At 39.9% G+C, this 27,899-nt stretch overlaps 1 protein-coding gene across 1 annotated transcript; it reads left to right on the plus strand.

Moving 5' to 3' along the window:
• Positions 1 to 1,918: 1,918 nt before the first annotated feature.
• Positions 1,919 to 12,298, plus strand: LOC113451298 (vomeronasal type-2 receptor 26-like). The gene is made up of 5 exons (XM_026722664.2): positions 1,919 to 2,197; positions 3,311 to 4,147; positions 6,429 to 6,647; positions 8,203 to 8,332; positions 11,234 to 12,298. The coding sequence occupies exons 1-5, from the start codon at positions 1,919 to 1,921 to the stop codon at positions 12,136 to 12,138; spliced, it is 2,370 nt and encodes a 789-aa protein (XP_026578449.2). The 3' UTR covers positions 12,139 to 12,298.
• Positions 12,299 to 27,899: the final 15,601 nt, after the last annotated feature.

Here is a 27,899-nt window from a genome sequence, read left to right on the forward strand (position 1 = left end):
CTATTTCTCATTGGGCAGCACAATTGTTTTTCATCTCAATTATCACAAGTACGGTCATTGCTGAAGTATCCCCTATGGATTTCTATTCCAAATACATTATCCAAGATAAAACATGCTTTAAAAACCCTGCTCTGAATTCTTCAGGTGGGAATAGGCCATGTCACCTTGTCTTGCAAAGAGCTAAGAGTTTGTCTGTTAGGTCACAGCCCAAACACAGGTAAGAGGAAGCATGGTTGATACCAATTTGCACTGAGGCCAACCAGGTGGCATGGCCAGTCTCCATTGTGCTAAATCTCTGATGAGAATTCAAGTGCTACTTGCAATTTAGCTTCTGCACAAACCTTGATTTCTGATCTAGGAGAGAAGGTGACAAGAATGAACAGGATGCCTCTCCTTTTGCTGCACTTCTGGCTCCTGCCTCCAACTACTGCTAAGAGGATGCAAACCGTATGTGCGATGAAAAACCCTTTCCGGATTCCAAAAGCCTATTACAAGCCTGGTGATCTCATTATTGGTGGGAACTTGCTCCTGAAAACAATTATTTCCTCTAACCTCCCAGACTTTAAAAATGACCCATCCCTGCCTCCTATCTCACTGTTGTAAGTTCTGCCTGGAGGGAAAAGATGTAAATGATTGTTTGCTTTGTTTTGGATTCAGGGACCATGTTCAGAAATGCTTCTTCTAGTGATGTTTGCAATGTCCTGGTGTAATTCAAATCTTTGTGCTTTTCCCCAATAAAGAACCAAGCTTATAAATTGACTAGAATCCTAAACCTTCATCAGGAAGGCAACAAACAACATACAGATGAGCAGGGACCATATCTTAGAAACTGATCTGGCTACTGAAGAATGTGTCTTGTTTTTAATTTGGAAAAAGTCATGGTTGAAAACTCCAATTCTGTTCCAGGAGTAGTTCATGGTTTGGTTTGGTTTTTAAATCAGTTTTGGAATTAGCTGTGCTTATTCATAGGGACCTTCAGTAAATCAATGCTGTGACCCTACAATAATTAGCAATGTTAAATAGACCTGCTCCAAGAGACAACTAAATTGATTAAGGTTTCAGCATTCCAAGTAACATCCTCCAAAGTAAAAGACTCTGAGACTATCACATTCATAAAAACCCATTTTATTGGAGAAGTCATATTGGCACATCTGGGGAAAACCCAAATCTGAGAGTTCCGGGTTTTCCCCCACCCAAAGAAAGCCAAGATCCAGACCCTGCACCCAACCATCCATCACATGGCCCAATCATGTCTTTGCGGCAACTGGAGACATCCCTCAGTCACTCCCTTCCAGGTGCAGAGCGAACTGTCCTTGACTCTCCAAGAAAGGAATGATGTTGTGGCTAATCTTCCACTGTTCCTTGAAATCCTCCCTCCCAAATTCCCAGGCACTGAATGTGGCAGGCCGGAACCCTGAAAACAAAAATGGCTTCCAAAGTTGACATAAGGTAGCAGAGGAGCAATTGGTAAGGATTTCAGACATTGGAGCAAAATGGGGGGGGGGGGAAGGAGAGTAGTTCTTGATTTGGACAGACAGGTTTTTCTCCTTTCTCACAAAGCCATCCAAGTTTCATCCAGAAACATGCTTTAAAAAAAAACACCCAATGAAATCTGGCATTTACTGCTCCAAAGCACAACACCAAAGGCAAGGTAATCTCCAACAGACACCAGCTTTCCTGAATAGTGGCACATTGGTTAGAATGCAGTATTGGAGGCTACTCTACCCAGGACCAGGAGTTTGATCCTGACATGCTGAAGGTTGTCTCAGGCTTCAATTCTTTCTGACATTGGTAAAATGAAGACCCAGATTGTGGAGAGCAATAGGCTCACTCTGTAAACTGTTTAGTGAAGGCTGATTGTGAAGTGGTATTTAAGTCTAAGTGCTATTGCTATTGCTGTTACTATAGCCTCATACCCATGAAGTACCAGCAGTTCCAGGCCTTGATGTTTGCAGTCAGAGAGATCAACAAGGATCTTCTTCTCCCCAACATCACCCTTGGCTTCCACATCTATGACAATCACCAGATTGAGAGGGAGATTTCCTTAATCAGCCTTTCTCTGCTCTCCACAAGAGGCCAAACTGTCCCAGGTTATCAATGTGACAGGCAGGACCCTCTGCTCTCTGTCATTGGGGGTCTCAATTCCAAATCCTCAAGGCAGATGGCCTCCATTTTCAGCATCTTCAAGGTCCCACAGGTAAGGGAATGCAGTATGGAATAGAGAAACAACAGAAGCACAGACAGAAGTCAACAATGAAACCAACATTGTTTTGGGGGTGGTTGGGGGAGAAGGTTTATCACATAGATAGATGAATGGATGGATGGATGGATGGATGGATGAGGGAAGAAATGAATGAATGAATGAATGAATGAATGAATGAATGAATGAATGAATGAATGAATGAATGAATGAATGAATTATTAGCCAATGTGATTAGACATGGAAGGAATTTGTCTTGGTGTATATGCTTTTAGTATACATAAAAAGAAAAGATACATTCATCAAGAATCATCAGGTACATCACTTAATGATGGTCATAGGGTACAAATAAGCAATCAAATCATACTAGGAAACAGTCAATATAGATAGTAAGGATACAGGCCACAAAGTTACAGTCATAAGTGGAAGGAGATGGGTGAAAGGAAGGATGGGAAGATTAATAGGAATGGTAATGCAGACTTAGTAAACAGTTTGACAGTGTTGAGGAATTATTTAGAGTGATAGCATTCAGGAAAAAAACTGTCCTTGTGTTTAGTTGTTCCAGTGTGCAGTGTTCCATAGCATCGTTTTGAGGGTAGGAATTGAAACAGTTTATGTCTGGGATGTGAGGGATCTGTAAATATTTTCACAGCCCTCTTTTTGACTCATGCAGTATACAGGTCTTCAACGGAAGGCTGGTTGATAGTATTCATTTTTTCTGCAGTCCTAATAATCCATCCTGAAGTTGAATTCATTTTTAGATATTTATGTGTCAAGATTAGAGTTTTTAAATAACCCTCAAAGAGATAAATAATGAGATATTTCCTATATGTTGAACTTATCAAGATAATTCCTTCTTCATGTATTCTTTATAAAAACACAACCACCTTTTCAGTGCAGTAGATTATTTAAATCTGGTTGATGGTTTGTTCCCTTGAGAAATCATACAAACTATGTAACTGGTGGAACTTCCTTAGAAGGGAAGAACTTAGTTTTGCCAATCAAAGCAAGTCAGCCTTACTGGTGGGGCAATAAACCACACAATGGTGATCCCTAAAGTCACCATCAAACTTTACTTTGCCTTTGAAAGAAGCATCTCACTTTCTCCAGCTCGGTGTTGGCTTTGAGTTCTCTCTGGAAGAGAGAAGAGTTTATCCTTCCTTCTTCCGGATCAACCCCAAGGAATCTCCTCAGTATGTGGGTTTAGTCCAGCTGCTCCTGTATTTCCAGTGGAACTGGCTTGGGCTCGTGGTCTCTAAAGATGACATTGGAGAACGCTTTGTCTCAACTCTGACACCAATGCTGAAGGAGAAGGAGATTTGCCTGGCCTTTACTAAAATGTTGAAATCGGAGGTCCTTACAAATACAATGCTCAGATTCCTTTGGCTTTTAAAATCTTCCTTTAAAGTTGAAGTGATTGTCCTCTTTGTAGACTACAGAACGATTGCAACTTTACAAGGAGCTCTGTTTTCTTATGAACAATGGATAAAAACATCGTATGGCAAAGTCTGGATAATAACTTCCCATTGTGAACTTAGTGGGATGGGATCACTAGATACCCTGGAATATATGAAGCCCTTCCATGGGGCTTTACATTTTAGGGACCATACCGGAAATGTCCCAGAATTCAGCCATTTCCTCTTGTCTTTAGATCCTTTGAATTCAGAGGGAGATATCTTTCTTCTGCAATGGTGGGAAAGGGTCTTTGACTGCAAGTTCTACAAACATGGCAACATCTCTAAAGGGGAAGACAAAACATGCACAGGAAAGGAGAATTTACAGAATTTGCCAGCTTTTATGTTTGAGACGAGCATGACAGGTGACAGTTACAATGTCTACAATGCCATTTATGCTCTGGCACATGCATTACATGCAATGTATGAAGCAGGGGCACGACCAACCATGCTGAGGGCTGGAAAGAGGATCTCAAATGTGCAATCATGGAAGGTAACCTCTGGAACTTTTTATTCAGTCCACAGATCCTTAGAGAAGTTTATCTATATTCCCCCAATTATTTCTTGAATTATGGATTAAATATCTCTATATCAATGGACTTCTGATCAGACCATGCCTTTTTTTCTTAGACGCTCTCCAACTTTGTTAAAATCAGTTCTTTTAAAGTTTAAGACATTGGATGGGTTACCTTCTATTGCTGGTTTATGTTGTTTATATTATTAAGCAGGACTAGGGTTGACATGATATTCTACGATTTGAGGGGCTACCACAAAGAAGAGGGGGATCAACTTATTTTCTAAAGCACCAGAAGGCAATGCAACAACAACAACAACAACAAAAAATGGATCACGGAATTAAGTAGAAACTTTCTATCAGTGAAGTCTATTAACCAGTGGAACAGCTTGCCTCTAGAAGTTGTGGGTGCTCCATCACTGGACAGGTCCTTGTTTGAAATGATAGAGGATCTTCTGCTTGAGCATGGGGTTGGACTAGAAGGCCTCCAAGGTCCCTTCCAGTTCTATTCTGATTCTGTAGATTAAACAGCAATTACTACAAAGAAAACAATAATATGAATTAGGTATAATTTGTAAAGGGGTAGAATTGGGAAAAGGTAAATCAAAATAATTCTCCATAAGATCCATAGAAGACCTTCGCTTAAACTCCTGAAAGGTATTTAGAGCTTGTCTGAATTTCATGGGATGGCCATTCAAGGGAGGAGATGCAACACAGAGCAAGACGACAATCTGGGTGGATTTGTGCAAAATTGTTAAAAAGGTCAGTTGAAGTCCTAGCGAGGATATTTGCAAATCCACTTCACTTTTTCTCTGTATATAGCCTAAACACAATTTGTAGAAAGACACTCAACTCAATCTCTCTTAACCTTGGTTTATATTTCTATGACTTAGGGTCCTGTATGACCCCACCCCATTTGTTCGGCTTGCCATTTGTTGCACCTCTCAGCTTGTTGTGTGAAGACAGCCTCTGTCAACCTCACCACACAGAGCTGGAGTCAAAGTAGCCCTAATGGGATCATAGTCTGAAATTCATCAGTCTTTCCAGATCAAAGGCTGAATGTTGGACCTCTGGGGCAATAAAATGACAATTTAGGGCAGCTGTTTCTTTCCACATGGCCCAACCTCACATTTTGCTGTCTTTTACTATTAGCTAGAGAAACCAATGTGATGGCATTGTGCAATTGCATTATGACAGAAACTATTTAATCATTCCTAAAATGCAATTGTCATTTGCATTTGCAAGACATTTATAAAGCCTTAGTAAGACCACACCTGAAATACTGCATCCAGTTTTGGTCACCACAGTAAAAAAAAAAAAAAGATCTTGAGACTTTTGAAAAATTGCAAGGAAGAACAACTAAGATGATTAAAAGCCTAGAGACAAGAACATATGAAGAATGGTTGAAGGAATTGGGTATGGCCAGTCTAGAGAAAAGAAGGACTAGGGGTGACATTATAGCAATATTCCAGTATTTGAGTGGCTGCCACAAAGAGGAGGTTATTTTCCAAAGCATCAGAAGGCAAGACAAGAACAATGGTTGGAAAGTAATCAAGGAAAGAAGCAACCTGGAATTAAGGAGAAACTTCCTAGCAGTGAGGACAATTAACTAGTGGAACTGCTTGCCGCCAGAAGTTGTGGATGCTTCATCACTGGAGGTTTTTAAGAAGAGACTAGACAGTCACTTGTCTGAAATGGTATAGGATCACCTGCCTGGGCAGGGGGTTGGACTAGAAGACCTCCAAGGTCCCTCCCGGCTCTATTCTGATTCTGAAGATCTTGAACCAAAGTAAAGCATTTAAAAATGTATATAGCCAAGTATATCTGGAGGGAAACCATAGAATGAATTATATAATGTGGCATGAAAACTTTGTCTGTAGGTATCCTTCATGTAAAACTGTTACATTTATAACAAAAGTCAGATGTATATAAATTATAACTGATGTAATACATTATCCAAAGGGTCTGACTTTTGTATAGGCATGCACTGTATATACGTATGGCTTTCCATCTTTCTATTCAACTGAACTGCTCCCTCTTAAGATATCAAATATAATAGCCCAAACCATAAAGTGTATAATAGGCTGGTTCACACAGTTGTAGTTGATAGGTTGGAGAGTATGGGCTTCTGCATGAGGCAATCTACTTTATGACTGGTTGCTGGGCGAGAAAGGGGAGATTCCCTCCCCCCCCCCACCTTTTCTTCTGTATGCCTTCATCCTATTTTACATCAATGTTTGGAGATCTCTTTTTCTTTCAGCTTCTTCCCTATTTGAGAAATGTCCAGTTCAACAACAGTGCTGGAGATAAAATCTCCTTGTCTGAAAATGGACTAGGATCTGCTCAACATGACCTATTCAACTGGATTTTCTTCCTTAATCAATCTTTTATCCCCATGAAAGTTGGACAAATAGATCACGGAACTCCTCCTGGTCAGGACTTCACGATTAACTCTGGTGCAATTGTCTGGGCAAAAAAGGTGAGTTGAAAGGCAAGGTTATAATTCTGTCAGGGTTCCAAATAACAAACCCAACACAATCAAAATTCTGAGGCCTGGGGTTTCCTCACAGGATGAATTTATTAGGAATGTCATATTGGCACAGTTGGGAAAATTCAACTTTGAAAGACCCGAGGTATTCCCCACCCAAATCAAACTACAAAGTTCTTGCCTCAAGTCCACATGTCCATCACATGGTCCAATCAGGTCACAGTCCCAATTCCAAGTGGCCTCAGTCCATGCCTTCCCAGCATCTGGTGAGAAGGTCCTTGGTGTTGAGGCCCGCCAGTGGCCAGCAGAGCTGGTAGCAGACTCGGACAGTGAAGAGGTTGGGGAGGAACATGAGCCAATCCTGGAACCTGGGGAAGGCTCTGATGAGTGGTCTGTGTCAGAGGCAGAGATGGGGCTGTCTGACAGTTATCAGATGCCTTCATAGTTGTAGATCACTGGGGCAGAAGAACAGCTGGAGCCTGTTCCCAGTGTGCACATGCACAGAGCTGCCAGAAGAAAGGAAAAGCTAAGGAACAAGTGTCAACTTGGGAGTAAGGGAACAGGTGGACAGTGCCCTTTTATTCCCTACTCCCATAGAGAATAAAAGAGGAGCAAAAGGGGAATGAGTTTTGCAGGAGACAATTAGTTCATTTGGGTGAAGATCTGTTCCTGCATTCTTGCCAAGTATTGTCTGCTACAGTGTGGCATCTGAAAGATATTGGCCTGGCAACTCTCCAAGCCTGATAAAGGTCTGTAATTGTGAAATATCTTGAAAGACTGTTGGCCAGGACTTTGCTGGAGAGGAATTCACTGTAAACTATAGAAAAAGGGTTTATTGGAATGAGGAGTTGGCTTTGTGCTTTTGTGGAAGCCTAGGTCAGAAAACTTGGTTCCCAAGAGAAAGAATTTTATTTTGGCTACACATCCCCCAGCTCTCTACTTCCCCACTCCCATTCCGACAGCTTCAACCAGCCTTGCTGTGGCAGCCCTGAAGATGCTCCAAAATGGCTTCAGGTGGCTGACAATTTCAGGGTAAAATGCATTCATCCCTCGGACTTAAAAAAATATGTTGGGCTTGAAAAAATGGTCAGTTGAGCCAGAAAATGTGGCAGGCATTTGCTGAAAATGCAAGGTTTTGCATGTGACACATTTGAGGTCTGATTTGTGGCAGGTCCACAACGGGTTTGGACTGGGGGAAAAATATTTGCTGCCAACTCAAGAGGCAGTTAGAACAAGCAACAGAGATTTCCATGGACCATTCTCATTCAGTTGAATCCTCATGGTTTTTTCCTTAAAAAAAGCTATAGCTCAATCACCGAAACCTACATAGGACTGCAAAAAATCCCAGTTCCAATCTCCAGCATCCAGTGGTGTGTTGAGAGTGCCATTGGCCTGAATCCCCCAAGAGCTTTTCCTGCTTCTGGTAGACCCTGATGAACAATTTCTTTTGGAGACGTTCTGAATATGGAGATAAGAATATGGAAAGGAATAAATGAGGTATGTCCATTGCATAGGGCATGTCAAGCATTTCTCTTTCCTCTTTTAGAAGGTGCCCTTTGCCAGGTGTGGCATGAAAAGGTGCCAGGCAGGAGAGAGGAGAAGAGTTCCAGAGGGCCAGCAGGTTTGCTGCTACCGATGTGCCCTTTGCCCAGAAGGAACCATTTCTAATCAGACAGGTAGAGCATACTTAAAATAGAGAATTTCCAGCACCTAGGAAGCCATTCAGTAGATAAAAATGTTAATTTTTGTCATTTTAATAGGTTTGACATGTTTAAAATATTCATCATTTTCAGAAGATCCTCTCAGTTAATGGATCTAAAGACCCAAAAGTATTTTTTCTTAAGAGACAACTGGACTTTCTTATTTTTCTTTGAAGACATTTCACTTCTCATCCAAGAAACTTCTTCAGCTCTGATTGGGGAATGGAAGGATTTATATTCCTTGCAGACAACTGGTCATTTGCATCCTTTTAGATTTGCATCCTTCTTGGATGAGAAGTGAAATGTCTTCAAAGAAAAAAACAGAAAGTCCAGTTGCCTCTTGAAAAAGCACCTTTGGGACAACCATAACCTGGATGGCTGAGAATCTCTACAGACTTTTAGCCATGGATCTAATCTAAAGTGTTCTGCCCACAAGAGCAACTTTTTCCTCTCCTCACCAATTTACATTTTTCCTACATAACTTTCCACTCTCACAACCCTTTGGGAAAACCAGCTATCAAACGTTCCCTGGAAAGTGAGGTATTAACTTGTTCATTAAAAATGTGAGAGCCATCTATCTCTTTCCTGCAAGAAAAATTCTGAATGAGCAGATTTGAAGTATATAGTAGACAGGTTGGACCGTAGAACATTTTGGTGCTATGGTGGCTCTGCATCTTTGTTTCTTTTCTCCCACCTGTAGTAAATTTCCCTGTGAATCACTTGTGAACAAGAAAAGAGACTTTCCCTCTCACAACACTCACTTCACATTCCTTCTCTCTCTTGTTGTTGCTCTTCTCACCACCGTCCAACAGATAATATACAAATAATATACCAAACAGCAGGATTCCTTGCTAACAGATCTATCCATCTTTTGGGGGTTCCAGGATAAAGTAGGTGTGGGTGAGTTGGCAATTTCTCTGACCCTAAAAGCCACTATAGTCTTGGACATGCTCAGTGATTAGAGAAGGTCTACTTTTCCACACAGAAAATTGACTGAACTGAACAAATTATTGTCTCTGGAGAACTTATCTCTATTGAATGAAGGCAAATATATGTGTTTCAGAAGAATGTTGCAGGATCCAATCTGGGTCAGTCACAGAGCCAGAGGTTTAGTCTTCTGAGCTTTTGGACTTCTATATCAGGGATGTCCAATCTTGGCAAGTTTAAGACTTGTAGACTTCAACCCTAAAAGCATGGCTGGCTGGAGAATTCTGGGAGGTGAAGTCCACATATCTTAAAGTCCACAAGTCTTAAGATTGCTTGTTCTACATTTTTTGGTCACCTTCTGACAAACAAACAAACAAAAAAGGTTCAGCTGGAGATATTTTAGTGCTTCCCAATTGTAGCCCATGGCTAAACCTTAAATCAAATCTTGAATGAGATTTTTTGCTATCAAATTTTGAAGTTAACTTGGACCTTGGCTGGTTTGCACCTCTCTACCCTATACTATTTTATACCACATCATCAGATAATCTAAGGCAACCTTCCCATTTTAAAGGCAATGGTGTAGGACAAAAACAGTTAGCAAACACAAAAAAGAAGAAAAATAAGAAAGATGCTCTCCTCTTTTTTTCTTTCCTTGCTGCATGTCTTTATCTGGACCTTGTTTGTTTGTTTGTTCATATTTTGCTTGAAGGAGAGGAAATGTATCTGTGTTTGTTTATGTATGTGTTTATTTCAGTGCGTAAGAGTGGTTTGTGTGGGAATGGAGAGGATGTTTTATGCAGATAAGGACTTTTGCAGATGGGGACTTTATACAATGGACTTGTAGCTGGAGCCCATCTTCAGGGAACTTCTCTCCAGCTAGAGAAAAGACTCGTGCTGGATCCCACCTTTGGGGGACTTCTCTCTAGATAGAGATGAGTTCCCTGAAGATGGTCTCCAGCATGAATCCAAAAGCTCTGAAGCCAAAAACTCTGGTCCTGGTGACCTACCCAGATTGGACCTTGGACCTTATCTTTATGGTCACACTGAAAGAAGTATGATTTGTCCATTGAGATTCACTTTCAAACACACAGTGGATCATTCAATCATCTCCTTTGTGTGTTTGCCACAGAGAAAAGGGGACATAATAACACTCATGTCAGAAGCCCCTGAAATCCTTATACAAAATTTCTTTTTTAAATATAATTTTATTAAATTTATCAAAATATTACATGTCTAATATCTCTATTCAAAATTTCCACTGCTAATATAAAAAACAAGAGAGATAAAACACAGAATTAATCAGTGGGATGACTTGCCTTCAAAGGTTGTAGGTGTTTCATCACGGGAGGTCTTTAAGAAGAGACTGGACAGTCATTCGTTTGAAATGGTATAAGGTAACAGATAACAGATAATCAGAGTTGGAAGGGACCTTGTAGGTAATCTAGTCCAACCCCCTACCCAAGCAGGAGACCCTACACCATTTCTGACAAATGGCAGTCCAATCTCTTCTTGAAGGTCTCAAGTGAGGGCGCTCCAACAACTTCTGAGGGCAACTTCTGTTCCATTGGTTGACTGTTCTCACTGTCAGAAAATTTCTCCTTATTTCCAGGTTAAAATCTCTCCTTGTTCAGTTTCCATCCATTATTCCTTGTCTGGCCTACAGGCGCTTTAGAAAATAGCTTGACCCCTTCCTCCCTGTGGCAGCCTTTCAAATATTGGAAGACTGCTATCATGTCTCCCCTGGTCCTTCTCTTTACTAGACTAGCCAAGCCCATTTCCTGCAACCGGTCTCCAGCTTGAGCAAGGGGTTAGACCTCCAAGGTCCTTTCCAACTCTGTTATTCTATTCTTCCTTGTCTTGTACACTTTTGAATTTCACATGGTTTGATTGTATCTCCATTAAAAATAATATTTGCTTGCTGTGACCTTAGACAAAGATTTTTGATTTTAGATGCAGCCCACTGTGACCCTTGTCCAGAAGACCAATACCCCTGCAAGGACAAGGACCATTGCATTGCCAAGAAGCTCCACTTCCTTTCCTATCAAGATACCCTGGGATACACTTTAGCTTCTTTAGCTCTTTCTCTCTGTGTGATCAGTTTGGTGGTTCTGATGATTTTCCATAAACACCACGACACACCAATCGTCAAGGCCAACAACCGAGATCTCACCTACATCCTCCTGGTCTCCCTCCTGCTCTGCTTCCTCTGCTCCTTCCTCTTCATTAGTCAACCTGGAAAGTTCACTTGTCTTTTACGGCAAACAGCCTTTGCCATTCTGTTTTCCCTTGCAGTTTCTTCTGTATTAGCAAAAACTGTCATGGTGGTTCTGGCCTTCATGGCCACCAAACCAGGGAACAAGACAAGGAAATTCCTAGGAAAACCACTGACCAACTCCATTGTCTTTGGATGTCCCCTGGTCCAAGCAGTTTTTTGCACCATCTGGCTAGCAGCCTCCCCTCCATTTCCCAACTTGGACTTCCACTCATTGATTGGCGAGATCATTTTAGAATGTAATGAAGGCTCAACTTCAATGTTTTATGCTGTTCTTGCCTACCTGGGTTTCCTGGCCCTTGTGAGTTTCACAGTGGCCTTTCTGGCTAGGAAATTGCCTGACAGCTTTAATGAAGCCAAGTTCATTACTTTCAGCATGCTGGTCTTTTGCAGTGTTTGGGTTACCTTCCTCCCCACCTACCTAAGCTCCAAAGGGAAATCTATGGTGGCTGTGGAGATATTCTCCATCTTGGCCTCTGGGGCTGGCCTCTTGGGTTGTATTTTTTTCCCCAAATGCTACATTATCCTACTTAGGCCCAATCTGAATTGTAGAGAAAATATAATGAGGCAAAAGAAACTGTGATTGATGCAGGAAATGGAAACCCTGATTTTGGGACATTATCATTTTTGATCCAAAATGAGAGAAGGAGTTGTCCATCAAATAATTGGAAATAATGTGATGTGACTAATCAGAAAGTATTTATTAATCAGTAACAATTCTCTATTGTTTTATCCTTCATTAGAGCCAGTTGTCCCAGAGTTGATTCTATTATCAACTTGGAAATATTTTTTTTTATTTTAAAATAAAATAAAAATGTGGATATTAGTTTCCAACAGGAAGTTTCACACTTTATTATTGTAATCAAGAGACATTAAAATTCTTTCAACTATCAGTATTTTTCAGCATTTTCCCCCAGGCTTTCCTGAATTTCATCCTGATGTTTTCATTCAATTGACTTTTAGAGGTTATTTTTTTAATGCTTTAGAGTAAATAAATTTCTCAGATACTAACCAGTTGTTAGGCAACACTTCTGCAGAGTCTAAATTAGCTTCATATCTTGATTACCCCACCAATTTTTAAGGGATCACAAATGAGTTATAATTTCATCCCTTATCATCCCTAAACCAATTCAAATTCAAAACAATTGATCAACATGCTAGCATCTTGGTCCTTAGCCCTCACTTATCTGAAGAAACTATGACACACATTCCATCTTGATGCTCAATTTCAGGTAAGCTGAGTACCACCTGCACCCTGACCCTCAAATCCACCTGTCGAGACACACAAACATGTTTTTCCCCTTCTGGTATATGATAAGCTATTGCTAAGCGGTCAGTATGATGTTAGACTTCCTTGCAATTATCAGAAAACCAGTCATTCATTCTTAATGTATCCCCTATGGATTTCTACCCACAAAACTTTTCCAAGGTAAAACCTGCTTGAAAGAAACAAGCTCTGGGCTTTCCCAAAGATGTGTGTGTGGACATGCCACCTTAGCTTATGTTACAAAGAGGCAATTCCTTGCAATCAATAAAACTTCACTCATGTCACTTTTCTCTTCAGTGACAACTCAAATGCTAGTAAGAAAAAGTATAGTTGATATAGTTGTATTTGCCCTAAAGCCACCCAAGTTATTTCCTCTGTGCTAAAGCCCTGGTGAGATTTCCTGGGGGGAACCAAACACAATTCAAATTTTGAATGTTCATCAATTTTTTATCTTAGAAGGAAGGTGAGAATAATTAATAGGATGACTCTACTTCTGCTTCTTCTTTGGATCCTGCCTTCAATGACTCAGGAAATAATGCCAAGTGTATACATACTTAAAGATCCTTTGCAGATTGTGGAGGACTACTACAAACCTAGTGATTTCATTATTGGGGGAAATTTGCCACTGAGAAAATATTCTGACTTTAGAGAGATACAATTCCACACTGAGCAATTCCTGATGCCAGTTTTAGAAAGGTGTTATTTATGTATTGAACAAATGTACATGGTTGCCGAATTTACACACAGTTCTTCCACACAGACAGCTTGCAATATTAAAAATCCACAATATAAATAAACCATGACTCACCCACCCTATTCTTTGACAGCAGCAACTCTATCAAATCAACCTTTTGTTTCACCTGGAGGAGAACGTGGAAGAAGATTGTCTACTTTGTTGTAGATTTGGAGACTCCTTTCAGAAAATCTATTCCAGTGATGTTTGCAATCTCCTGGTGCAGTTCAGGAGCCTTGGTGCTTTTCTCCATAAATAACCAAGCCCATAAATAGCAAAGAATCATCCAGTCTCCTAGGTCTCTTCATTAAACAGAATAACAGAGTTGGAAGGGACCTTGTAGTCCAACCACTGACCCAAGTAAGAGATCCTACATCATTTCTGAGAAATGGCAATCCAGTCTCTTCTTGAAAGCTCCCTCAACTTCCAAAGGCAAATTTTGTTCCATTAGTGATTCTTGTCCCTGTTGAGAAATTTCTCCTTAGAATAGAATAAAATACCTTTATCATCATTGCATTCCACAAATACAATGAAATTTGAAAGCTACTCCAGCACAGTGCCCCAAACACCACATCACAATCACACTACAGAGTATTTAAAAATTAAAATAATTAAAATAATCTTGTCGGCTTGAAAACCTCCCCCATGCAACAAGACTCAGACACATATATCACGAAACACACACACCAAACCAGAGAGCGAAAAGCCTCAGCAACCGACTGCGCCGCCATATCCTTCCAGAAGGATATTTCCGGAAGAAGCTGTACTTGGTGTGCAAGTGTTCACTTTCATATAGGTCAATTACTAAACTTAACTTTGATTCAAAGTTAAAGACGCAAACATATTTTTCTCTTTCTGATGCACAAACAAAATGGAATGTTAAATGGGTGGGAATATTACTTTTCCTTGCAATTATCGGAAGAACAGTAGTTGTTAACATATCCCTTGTGGATTTCAAGCCACAACAGTCTTTCAAGATAAAACCTGCTTTAAATATATGCTTGGAGTTCTGAAGCTGGGGGCAGACAAGGCTACCTTCCCTTGTCTTGCAAAGAGCTAACCCCTGGGTTTGAAGAGACTCAGCACTCCCTAATTTTCTCCTTGGTCACAGCCCAAACAGGTAAAAGGAAGTATATTTGTTTTGAAGCATCCAGTGGCATGCCCTGTGTTTATTGTGTTAATGGTCTGTTAAGTTTAAAACAATGCCTGTAATTCTGCTTCTGCCCAATCTTGATTTCTGATCTAGAAAGAAGAATGCCTGGGCTGCATTTTCTGCTGCTGCTGCTGCTGCTGCTGCTGCTGCTGCTGCTGCTGCTGCTGCTGCTCTTCTGGCTCTTGCCTCCCATTACTGCTAAGAGGATGCAAACCCTTTGTGTGTTGCCACAACATTACAAGATTCCAGAATACTATTAAAGGCCTGGGGATCACATTATCGGTGGGAATTTGCACCTGGGGAACTATTGGGACACTTACATAGACTTCAGAAAAGACCCATACCCATTTTCTCTCCCATATTTGTAAGTTTTACCCAGAGGAAAAGTATCTAGGTGGTTGTTTTCTGTGTTTGCTCAGAAATGTATGTTCTAATGATGTTTCCATCTCCTAGTGTAGTTCAAATCGTTGTGCTTTTCTCAAAGAAAGAAGACAAGGCAAACTTCACCATCACATACAAGTGTTGCTGTAATGTTTCATAATGTTTCTCTCACTATAGACCCATAGCTAACAACTACCATCAGTTCTTGGCCTTGGTGTTTACAGTGACAGAGATCAACAAGGATCTGGTTCTCCTCCTCAACATCACTCTGGGCTTCAACATGTATGACAATGCCAATTGGAATAAGAGAGTTTCTTTGATCAGCCTCTTTCTGCTTTCCACACATGACCAATTGGTTCCAGGTTATAAATGTGACCAGCAGGACACTCTCCTCTCTGTCATTGGAGGTGACGACCCAAAATTCTCAGTGCCAATGGCCTCCATCATCAGCATCTTCAAGGTCCCACAGGTAAGGAGGCTCATTTAGATACAGTTATGGAGGAGACAAACTACAGAAGCAAACACAGAAATCCAAAATGACACCAAAAGAACGGGGGACATCAATAGCATGTGACTTAGATAATTGATCTTACAGATTTTATATTGTATGTGTCATGATATATTTTATAGAACCCTTAATTGATACATAATGTAGTATTTCAAGATGTATTATTCATAGAAGTGCAGCCACTGTTTAGTTGTACTTTATTCCCTGTACCAGATTTATGGTTTGTTCCCTCAGATTCTGACAAGTCACAACCAGGGATAATATGTTAATTGGTGGCTCTTCCTAAGAAAGGAAGAAGCTTACTCTCAAAATGACTCAGCTTGACTGATGGGGTGAAAAAAACAGACAATGGGGATCTCTGAAGTCACCATCAATCTTTACTTTTGTTTTTTAAAGAAGATTCTCACTTTTTCTAGCTCAGCATTGGCTTTGAGTACATTCAAGGAGACAGAAGAGTTTATCCTTCTTCCTTCAGGATTAATCCCAAGGAATTTCCTCAATTTTTGGGTTTAGTCCAACTACTTCTGTATTTCCAGTGGAACTGGGTTGGGTTTATTGCCTCCGATAGTGACAATGGAGAACGATTCATCTCAACTCTGAGGCCAATGCTCTTGGAGAAGGAGATCTGCCTGGCCTTCCCTCAAATGGTGAAACATTATGCTTCTCATTTTGGGAATCCAGAAATTCACTTTACATTCAAAAAAATGGGCTAATGTTGAAGTTATTCTTTCCTTTGGAGACCCTGACTTTGTTGAAAGATTTCTTTTGACTCTCAACCTCTTTGATAAAAGTCCATGTCCAAAAGTTTGGATCGTAACTTCCTTTTGAAAGCCACATACAAGCCATCTTCAAGATAGATGGGATGTTTTAAAGCACTTCCATTGGTCCCTGCATTTGACGGAACATGCTGGTGATGTCTCAGAATTCAGCAATTCCCTCCTCTCTTTGGATCCTTTGAACCCACAAGGAGATATGATTCTCCCAAGGTGGTGGGAAGAGATGAGTTCCATAAACCAGGCCACATTCATAATAAATGGTTGCAATACTGTACAGGAAAAGAGAATTTACAGAATCTGCCAACTCACATATTTCAAACAAGGATGACAGGTGAAAGTTACAATGTTTACAATGCTATTTATGCTGTAGCACATGCTTTACATGCAATGGATGCATCAAGAGTGAGGCCAGCCATAATGAATTTTGGAAAAAGAATCTCAAATGTCCAGTCATGGCAGGTAATTTCTGTCACTTTTTATTCAGTCCATACAGAAGAAACTGTAGTTCAGAACATATTAAAAGAGCAATTATTGGAAAAAAAATTGAAATTACCGTAATCTTTAGGTGAAAAGGTGCAGGGGTGGGGGAAGGGAAGAAGTATAAACCACTTGTCTTTAAGATCAATAGAGGAATTATCTTCATATAGCATCCTGAAAGGCCTTCAAAGGTTGCCTGAGATTCAGGGAGACAGTGTCACCCCAGAACAAGATGACAATCCGAGTGTATTTGGCCAAGAAGCTTCAACAAGGCAATTGAAGTCCTAGTGGGTGCATTTCCAGAACCACCACAGTTGCTCTCACTATATAGCCTGAACTCAACCTGTTCCTGCTCTAAAATTTATCAGACTTTTCCGACTCAAAATCTAAATGTTGTACCTTTTTGGACAGTGATGCGAAAACCCAAGGCAGGCATTACCACATAGTCCCACTTAGATCATAGAATAACAGAGCTGGAAGGGACCTTGGAGGTCTTCTAGTCCAACCTGCAGATTAGACAGAAAGCCCTACACCACTTCAGACAAATGGATATCCAACATCTTTTTAAAACTTCCAGTGTTGGAGCATTCACAACTTCTGGAGGCAAGTTGTTCCACCGATGGATTGTTCTAACTGTCAGGAAATTTCTCCTTAGTTTTAGGTTGCTTCTCTCCTTGATTAGTTTCCATCTATTGCTTTTTGTCCTGCTTTTAGGTGTTTTGGAGAATAGCTTGACTCCCTTTTCTTTGTGGCAACCCCAGAGATATTGGAACACTGCTATCCTGTCTCCCCTAATCCTTCTTTGCATCAAACTAAACATACCAATTTCCTGCAACTGTTCTTCATATGTTTTAGCCTCCAGCTCCCCTCATCATCTTTGTTGCTCTTCTCTGCACTTTTTCTAGAGTCTCCACATCCTTTTTACATTGTGGTGACCAAAACTGGATGCAGAATTCCAAATGTGGCCTTACTTATAACTATAACCATATTCCTTGTATCTTTACAATTTATATTGTTTTATTTGTTCCTTAGTATGATTTGATAGCTTATTAGTAACTCATGACTCTCACTAAGTGTTGTACTTTATCATTCTTGATGAATGTACTTTATTTTTTCTTATGTATAGTGAGAGCATTTGCACCAAAGACAAATTTCTTGTGTATCCAGTCACACTTGGCCAATAAAGAATCCTATTCTATTATGTGTGGCTTTCAACCAATTATTCAAATTTCTGAAGGTCACCTTTTTTTTCCAGCTTCTTCCTTATTTGATGAATGTCCAGTTCAACAACAGTGCTGGAGAAGAAGCCTCCTTCTCAGAAGATGGACTGGGATCTGCTCGTTATGACCTTCTCAATTAGGTTCTCCTCCCCAATCAATCAATTGTCCTTCAGAAAGTTGGGCAAATAAATCCCAGGGCTCCCCCAGGGCACGATGTCACCATTCACTCTGATGGAATTGTCTGGCCTACAGAGGTGAGCTTGAAGATTCAGTCTCTCCTGGGGATGCACAACTTCCTAACTAAATTATTGAATAAGGAAGTAACATGACAGCATGACATTTGGTGAAAAACCTGCTTTTCATGTAAGATGTTTGAGGCCTGATTTGTGTCAGGATTGGAAAGAACTTCTTGTAACTCAGTTGACCATTAGAGTAGGCAACAGTGATTTCTAAGGACCATTCCCATTGTAGAATCACACACAGGACTCAAAATCCAATGACTGAAGCTCAGTGTATTTTTTTTTTTTAATTTAATAGTGCGCACTGGAGCATTTAAACATTTAAACAATTCAAGAGAGATGGAGTGAATGATACAGTCATACCTGTAGACAGGTAATAGAAGATGTAAGCATAGATATTCATAATTGGTAAATTCAATAAAAATTACAATATTGTATTGTATTAATAAAAAACATCAGTTACATGCAACAGAAACATTGCTAAATCATACTAACCAAGTTCTTTAACATAATTTATTCTAAGTTTCTATTTTGCTAACACATTCTGATTCTTCCAAGAACTTCTTTTCTTCACACACTGTTCAGTTGGATTCTTATGATTTACTGATTCATAAAAGCTGTAGCTCAATGAGTCTTCCGTTGCATGCCAAAATCTGTGATTCAATCTCCTGCATCACAGGTGGGTCTGTAGTTCCACTGAACTGAATCTCCCAGGAGCTGTTCCTGGTTTCTGGTAGACTCTAGTGAACTATGTCTGAAGATGGAAAGAGAATGTGGAAGTGAATAAATCAAGATGATTTGATCATCTCAAGTACTTCTCTTTTCTCCTTCAGAAGGTGCCCTTTGCCAGGTGTAGCATGAAGAGGTACAGTCTTACCTTTAGCCAATAGAAGATGTCAGCACAGATATTCAAAATTGGTAAAACTCAAGTTACTTCCCAGCTATTCTACTGTTACTATCCTCAATAAAAAAGTATTATCTTAATTAAAAAAATATATCAGTTACTTGCAACTGAAACATTGGTAAAGGCTACTGGAAAATGAGTTCTTTAAGGCTGCCTCAGTTAGCACACATTTCTTTTATGTTTCTATTTTGCTAGCACACTCTGACTTCAACTTGGTTTCTTCACACCATTCACTTGGATCCTTGTGTTTCATTGTTTCATAAAAGCTATGGCTCATTCTTACAAGTCTTCCTTTCCATGCCAATGTCCTAATTTCAATCTCCAGCATCCACTTGTGGGTCAGGAATGCCACTGAACTGAATCCCACAGGAGCTGTTCTTGCTTTCTGATAGACCATGATGGACCATGTCTGAAGTTGGACACAGAATGTGGAAATGGATAAAATAATAATATTCAATGCTTGAGCTGTCTACAGTATTTCTCTTTTCTAATTTAGAAAGTTCCCTTCAGCAGGTGTGGCATGAAGAGGTGCCATGCCAGAGAGAGGAGGAGTGTTTCAGAGGGCAAGCAGGTTTGCTGCTACCAATGTGCCCTTTGTCCAGATGGGAGCTTTTCTGAACAGACAGGTAGGGTATACTTCAAATGCAGATCTTCCAGAATAAGTGAACCATTCCCTGAATTAAAATATTGATTTTTTTAAAATTATTGTTCATATAATAGATAGTCTTCAAAGTTTCAGGGTACAACTTATAGATTTTCCTTGATCACTTTTTCCCCCTTTTCAGAATGCTTGTGTCAACTCATAAAACATCCCTTTGCCTGTTTAAGTAGCCATTAAAAAGGCGGGGGAGGAAATCTGGAAGAGCAGTGCAGCAGTTTGGAAGTGAAAGTACATTTCAATTCTTATCTTTTAAAAAATATAGCTAAAATACCAGAGCTTTTGCCTGCAAAAATATTTAATTGGAGAACGTGATTGATGACACCCAGCCCATGAAGGTGCTCAGTTGGAGAATCTGATTTATGACACACCCAGTTGGAGGGGGGAAAACAGAGTCACAGGAGACTGTCAATGACCTAGGCCAGAGTTGGCTTCATACAGAGCAGTGCCAGTATGTCATCTCTAATAAATCCTTTGCAGTCGTTTGAAGTTTGGCTCGAGAATTATGATTTAATGAGGGTGATTGCTGGAATCCTGGCAGCTTGGTTCATAATTGTATATTCTTCTCCCTGTAACCTATTTCTTTATAAATCACTTTGGATCAGGAAAAGAGACCATTTCCTCTCATGAGTGAGGAAAACCATCATTTTGACATTGAAAGCCACAGAAGTCATAGAAGTTCCCAGTGAATGGAAAGTACCTTTTTTTCACAGCAAACTGATCTGGCCAGCTAGAGATGAATAGATGCATGCTGTTGGCAAATGTATCCCTGGATTATTAATAGTAAAGAAGGATTGGCCTTTTTTGATCCACCATGAAATACATAATGGTTCATTTGCATTGGAGGCTGTCCAAGGGGACACTCATGCCACCTCTGAAAGTGAGATAATACACATGGCTGATGACTCTTAAATGCTTACATAAAAACTCTTGATTTCAGATGCAGCCGAATGTGATCGTTGCCCAGAAGACGAATACCCCAACAAGGCTAAGGTCCACTGCATTCCCAGGAAGCTCCACTTCCTTGCCTATCAAGACCCCTTGGGATATGCTTTAGCTTCTTTAGCTATTTTCTTTTTGCTGGTTACAATTGCTATCCTGGTGATTTTCTATAAACATCATGACACACCGATTGTCAACGCCAACAACTACATCCTCCTGGTTTCCCTCCTGCACTGCTTCCTCTGCTCCTTCCTCTTCATTGGAAAATCCAGGAAGCTCACCTGTCTCTTTCGACAAACAGCTTTTGCCATTCTCTTTTCCATTGCAGTTTCCTCTTTCTTAGCAAAAACTGTCATGGTGTTCTGGCCTTCATGGCCACCAAACCAGGGAACAAAGCAAGAACGTTCTTAGGAAAACCATTGACCAACTCCATTGTCTTAGCCTGTCCCCTGGTCCAAGCAGTTCTTTGTGTCATTTGGCTGGCAACTTCTCCATTTCTCAACTTGGACTTCCACTCCTTGTTTAGAGAGATCATCTTAGAATGTAAGGAAGGTTCAGCTTCAATGTTTTATGTGGTCCTTGCCTACTTGGGTTTTTTGGCACTTGTCAGTTTCATGGTGGCATTTCTAGCTAGGAAATTGCCTGACAGTTTTAATGAAGCTAAGTTCATTACTTTCAGCATGCTGATCTTTTGCTGTGTTTGGATCAGCTTCCTCCCCACTTATCTTAGCACTAAAGAGAAGTCCATGGTGGCTGTGGAGATCTTCTCCATCTTGGCCTCTGGCGCTGGTCTCTTGGCTTGCATCTTTTTCCCCAAATGCTTCTTTATCCCAGGGGTCCCCAACCACTGGGCCCCGGACTGGTACCGGTCTGTGGAACATTTTGTATCGGGCCACTGGTTTGCTGGGCACCCGCCATCTTGTTTCGATGAGAAAGTCCTTCTGGGTAAGCTTTTCCAGTTGGAAAGCGGCATTTGGGTCGTGAAGGAATCCTTCTGTTTTAATTTCATCGAAGGGGGGGTGGCTTCGAACAAAACTGAGGTGCGAGGATTCTTTCAGCACCCAAGGCAAGGCGAGCCGAGCAACCATCCCAAAGTTGTCCCGAAGCCCATCGACTAAGGTACAAAGGAGGAATTGAAGGTGGCAGGGAGAAGCGGGGGACGGCTGGCTGGCCAGTCGCTCAGCTCGCCTTGCCTTGTGGATCATTTTGTGATGCCGGTACCGGGCCAAAAAAGGTTAGGGGCCACTGCTGTATCCTATTGAGGCCCAATATGAATCATAAAGAGAATATAATGAGGCAGATGAATTGCTGATTTATGTGGAATTTGTGTGCTGTGATTTTGGGAGGTTTTTGTATTCAATCTGATTTTTAAAATAAACCATGACAATGCAAGAAAATATTGTCCACCAAATAATTGGAAATAACATGATTTGATCAATCACAAAATATATGTTAATCAGCAACAATAACCCATCCTTTTATTCTTCATTCTTTCTGATTGTCCCCAGTGAGGTCCCAATAATCAAGATAAATGTAATCTATAATATTAAATATGTGGATGTTAGTTCCCAGCAGCACAGTTTCTCAGTTTATTTAATTTAATCCAGAGTCCTTAAAAAATTCTGGTTGGGTTCATTATTCATGTTGATAAACATGTTTTCAAAGCATGTTGTGAATAAAATGCTAGAATTAAAATATTAATTAATTAATATGGATACAAAGATGAAATTGCAGGAAAGGGGAAAAGTAGAATTCTTAAACTATTGTTTTATTGCTTTATTCTTTATTCCACACTGTGGATTCCTGAAGGAATGCTGGAAAAAACCTGAGTTCCCTTACTTATAGTTATTTGAAATCCCTGACCAATGAATATGAATCCTTACATCATCTGTTGCTTATGTGTTAGTCTCCCCTGCTTTTCTTAGATAAATATGAGTGTATCATTTAGTTGGGCAGACTCTCTTCATATTTGGAGGGAGTTCTGCCAGCACATGCTAGTTAATAAATACTTGATTATGTGTTTTGGGACATCTGTTTGATTCCACAAAGTGCCTCCATTTTTATTACCCCACCCCAGTGGTGGGATTCAAAAAATTTTACTTCGGGTTCTGTGGGCATGGCTTGGTGGGCATGGCAGGGGAAGGCAGGGTGATATTTGCTGGTTCTCCAAACTACTCAAAATTTCCACTAACAGTTCTCCAGAACTGGTCAGAACTTACTGAATACCACCTCTGCCCCACCCAGTACAGAGGTGTATTGTCAGAGCATTTGCAGTATGACTACTATTATGAGACAACCCAGGAGCAAAACACAGCACACAGAGACTTAGACATTTAACTGTGGTTTATATACAAGACATACAGAAATATACTTGGTAGGCAAAATACCTTACAAGCAATCGATCTTCTTCTTAACTCTACACAGAGAACTCTGCAATGGATATAGAACACAAGGAGAGAGTAACACGCCCTCTAATGGCTGCCTTATATAAACACCTCTTAAAGTGGTAGAACCCATCCTCAGTCTTAAAGAGACAGCACCAATGCTGATTCATCTTCAATTGCATCAGCCCTTTATTGCATCACCATACTCTGATCGGCTCTTAAATCCCAAGACCTTAACATTTATGATGAGTGATAGTAAATTTCCCGCAAAAGTTGACAAAGAAGAAAGCCCACTTCATAAGAAAAGCAGGGCCAACTGCTTCTGGCTCTAACTAGTTTTTAGATAACACTCCTGTAGAGTTTAAGGCAGCCTGACATCTTGAGAAATCCTCCTGTCTATTGTTAAGAACCATTGGAGGAGTTGGGAACTAACTTTATTTTCCCTGCCATGTGGGTATAAATAAACCAGCAATTCCATCCAAGCATGTTTGATTACTCACATTTGCAAGAGTACACCTGTCATGTGGCACCATGACCCATTAAGACTCAAACTACCTGAACTATGAAACAAGCTGAACTCCTGGCTGAACTTTCTGTGCAGCTGCTCAGTTTCATGGAATTGAATTTGTCACTTCATTTCACCCTACTCTCAAGTTCAGCTGCCCTGTGGATTAGCAACAAGAGACACAAACGTGTTTTTCCTCTTCTGATGAAGAAACAAAATGGAGTGCAGTTCCTTGCAATTATCAGAAGAGCAGTATTTTTAATACATCCCCCGTGGATTTCAAGCCATGAAAAAGATAAAAACCTGCTTTCAAAAATATCACCTCACCTTGTCTTCCAAAGAGCTAATTCCTGTGTTTGAAGAGATTCAGCTGCCCTTAATTTTCTGTTTGCTCACAGCCCAAACACAGGTAAGAGGAAGCATATTTGATATATTTACCCTGAAGCCATCCAGGTGACACGCCCTGGGTTTATCTGCTAAAACTCTGGTAATATTTAAAGTAATGCCTGCAATTCAGCTTCTGCATAATCTTGATTTCTGATCTAGGAGGGAAACTAACAAGAATGATTTGGCTGCCTTTCCTGTTTCTGCTCTTCTGGTTCCTGCATCCAATTATTGCTCAGAAGATGCAAACCCTTTGTGTGCTGCCACAACGTTACAAGATTCCAGAATATTATTACAGGCCTGGTGATCTCATTATTGGGGGGAATTTGCACCTGGGGAACTATTGGAACCCTTTCTTGGACTTTAACAAAGACCCATACCCATTTTCTCTCCCATATTTGTAAGTTATACTTGGAGGACAAATAGCTGTGATTGTTTGCTGTTTGGTCAGAAACATTTATTCTTGTGCTATTTGAACTTCCCAGAATAGTTCAAATCTTTGTGCTTTTCTCAATAAAGAGCCAGATTGATTAGAACAGAATAACAGAGTTGGAAGGGACCTTGGAGGTCTTGAAGCCCTTCCCCACTTCAGACAAATGGTCAACCAATCTCTTTTTAAAAACTTCCAGTGTTGGAGCATTTACAACTTCTGTAGGCAAGTTGCTCCACTGATTAATTGTTCTGTCAGGAAATTTCTCCTTAGTTCTAGTTTTAATCAAGTTCAAGCTTTTCTCCTTGATTAGTTTCCACCCATTGCTCCTTGTCCTCTCCTCAGGTGATTTGGAGAATAGTTTGAATTAACTAATTAAATAGGCTGGATTTTCAATCTTTCCAGAACCCTTCATCAGGAAGATAATAAACCACATAAAGAGTAAGGAAGGATAACACTTTAGGAATTTTACTAGCCTAGTGAAGAAGTTGATGAAGACATTAATTTGGACATAAAGTCATAATAGGAGACTCAAAGAAAACAGCAACACATTTCCAGTGTGAGGTACTGCACAAAATGCAAAATTCCATTTTGGAATCAGCAGTGCTTATGAATAATGGCCCTCAATAAATATGTGATGTATTTTCCACTGGTGTCTTCTGCACAGCAATAGTTGCCAAATTGAGATGCAAATTGATTAGGTTGCTTGAGGAGAAAGCTGGTAGGATTAAAGAGAAGAAGCAAAGAGAAGAAGGGAGGGATTATAAAAGAATAAAAAATGGTCCATGATGTGGACAGAGAGGCATTTCTCCATTGTCAAAAATCCATTCAAGTTTAACAATAAGCATCTTTTAAAAAAACCCACTGACATTTGTGGCAATGTTTGACAATGTTTCTCTCACTGCAGACCCATACCCAACAACTACCAACTGTTCATGGCCCTGGTATTTGCAGTGACAGAGATCAACCAGGATCTGGTTCTCCTCCCCAACATCACTCTGGGCTTCAACATGTATGACAATGCCAATTGGAAGAGGAGGGTTTCTTTCATCAGCCTCATTCTGCTCTCCACCCGTGACCAAATGGTTCCAGGTTATAAATGTGACCAGAAAGACACTCTCTTTTCTATTATTGGAGGTGACCAGTCCCAATTTTCAATGTTGATGGCCTCCATCTTCAGCATCTTCAAAGTCCCACAGGTAAGGGGGCTTCTTTACATACACTTATGGAGTAGACAAACTACAGAAGCACACATAGACATCCAAGATGGAACCATAGAAGGTGGGACATCAATAGCATATGACATAGTAAATTGATGTTACAGCTGGATTCATTTGTTTTTTATGAGTCAAGATATAACCTCTATGAGATATATAATGTAATATTTTTGTACTTGTCAAGAGGTATTGCATTTTAATATAATAGAAGTGTGGGTGCTCTTTGCATTCTTTCAAAATGACTCAGATTGACTGATGGAGTCAATAAACTGCAGAATGGGAAATCCTTAAACTCACATCAGTCTTTACGTTTGTCTTTTAAAGATGATTTTCATTTTTTCCCCAGCTCAGTATTGGCTTTGAGTACATTCAGGGAGACCAAAGAGTTTATCCTTCCTCCTTCCGGATTAATCCCAAAGAATTTCCTCAATTTCTGGGTTTAGTCCAGCTGCTCCTATATTTCCAGTGGAACTGGGTTGGGTTCATTGCCTCTGAAAGTGAGAGGGGAGAAGAATTCATCTCAACTCTGAGGCCAATGCTCATGGAGAAGGAGATCTGCCTGGCCTTCACTCAAATGGCAAAAGAGGATATTTCTGATGCAGAGGTGTATGAATTCACTTCGCATTCAGAGATATGGGCTAATGTTGAAGTTATTCTTTCCTTTGGAGAACCTGACATTGTTCAAAAATTTCTTTGGGCTCTGAATTTTCAGTCATTTGGTAAAACTCCATGTCCAAAAGTTTGGATCTTAACTTCGTACTGGAAACCACATACAACCCATCTTCTATATCAAAGTAAAGCTCTAAAGCACTTGCATGGGTCTTTGCATTTGAAGGACCACAGCGGCGATATCTCAGAATTCAGCCATTTTCTTTACTCTTTAAACCCTTTCAACCCACAAGGAGATAGGATCCTCCTACGGTGGTGGGAAAAGGTTTTTGGCTGTAAGTTCTACAAACTAGGTGACTATTTTGTAAAATGGATAAAATACTGTACAAGAAGAGAGAAATTATGGAATCTGCCCACCTATGTGTTTCAAACAAGCATGACAGGTGAAAGTTACAATGTCTACAATGCCATTTATGCTGTGGCACACGCACTACATACCATGTGTGATTCAGGAGTGAGACCAACTATGAAGAAGCTTGGAAAAAGGATCTCAAATGTTCAGTCATGGCAGGTAATCTTTGTCACTTTTTATACATATCCATAGTTCTTATAGAGGAAACTTACCGTGTGTATTTTGAAATATTCATTAAATACAGCATCTGGATGCTACCTTATTAGTGTACTTCACAACAGATGAGAATAACAATTATTGAGAAAAAATCTGTTTTTAGTAGAATGCATATTTGAAAACAGCAGAGGGAGGAAAAGGGAAGAGCTGTAAGCCAGTTGTCTGTAAGATCAAAAGAAGAAATAGCTGTGTGTGTGTGTGTAGCTTTATTGAATTTCATAGCCTCTTATTTATTGTATACATTATTTACATTTTCTATTTTTATATCTATTATCTATCCAAATAAACCATGTTTCCCATACTGCATTATATTCTGTGTCTGTTTTCCCTTTTAATTCCATAGTTAATTTATCTATTTCCACACACTCTAAAATATTTTTTTTATTATTAAGCCTTCAGGTGGTATAGAGTTTTCCTTCTAGTACTGAGCATATGAAATTCTTGCTGCTGTTAATATATGTAATATAAGATATTTTATCTTTCTATTATAGTTTTTTATTATTCCTAAGAGGAATAATTCTTGGACAAAATCAAATTTGTTTTTAATTAACTTTTCTAACCACGTTTGAATCATTTTCCAGTATTTTTTTGCTTTGGGGCGTGTCCATCAAGAATGAAAGAAGGTACCTTATCGTTGTCCACACTTCCAACAATTTGGTTTTAAGTTTGGGTAAATCTTAGCCAGTCTTGAAGGTGCCAAATGCCAATGATGGAACATTTTATGTTGGTTATATGCTGCCGATTTTGTTATTTTATAATTCACATTCCAAATCTTTTGCCATTCTTCCAGATCAATAGTATGTCCAATGTTCCTACCCCATGCAATCATTGCTCCTTTCACAATTTCTTCTGCTCTTTCAAATTCTAATAAATGTTTATATAACTTTGATAATAATTTATCATCTGGGCCAATCAAGATTTTATCTAGT

Source organism: Pseudonaja textilis, chromosome 1 (assembly GCF_049901715.1).
Source record: "Pseudonaja textilis isolate UNSWEBS1 chromosome 1, rPseTex1.2, whole genome shotgun sequence".
NCBI classification, from domain to species: Eukaryota; Metazoa; Chordata; class Lepidosauria; order Squamata; family Elapidae; genus Pseudonaja; species Pseudonaja textilis.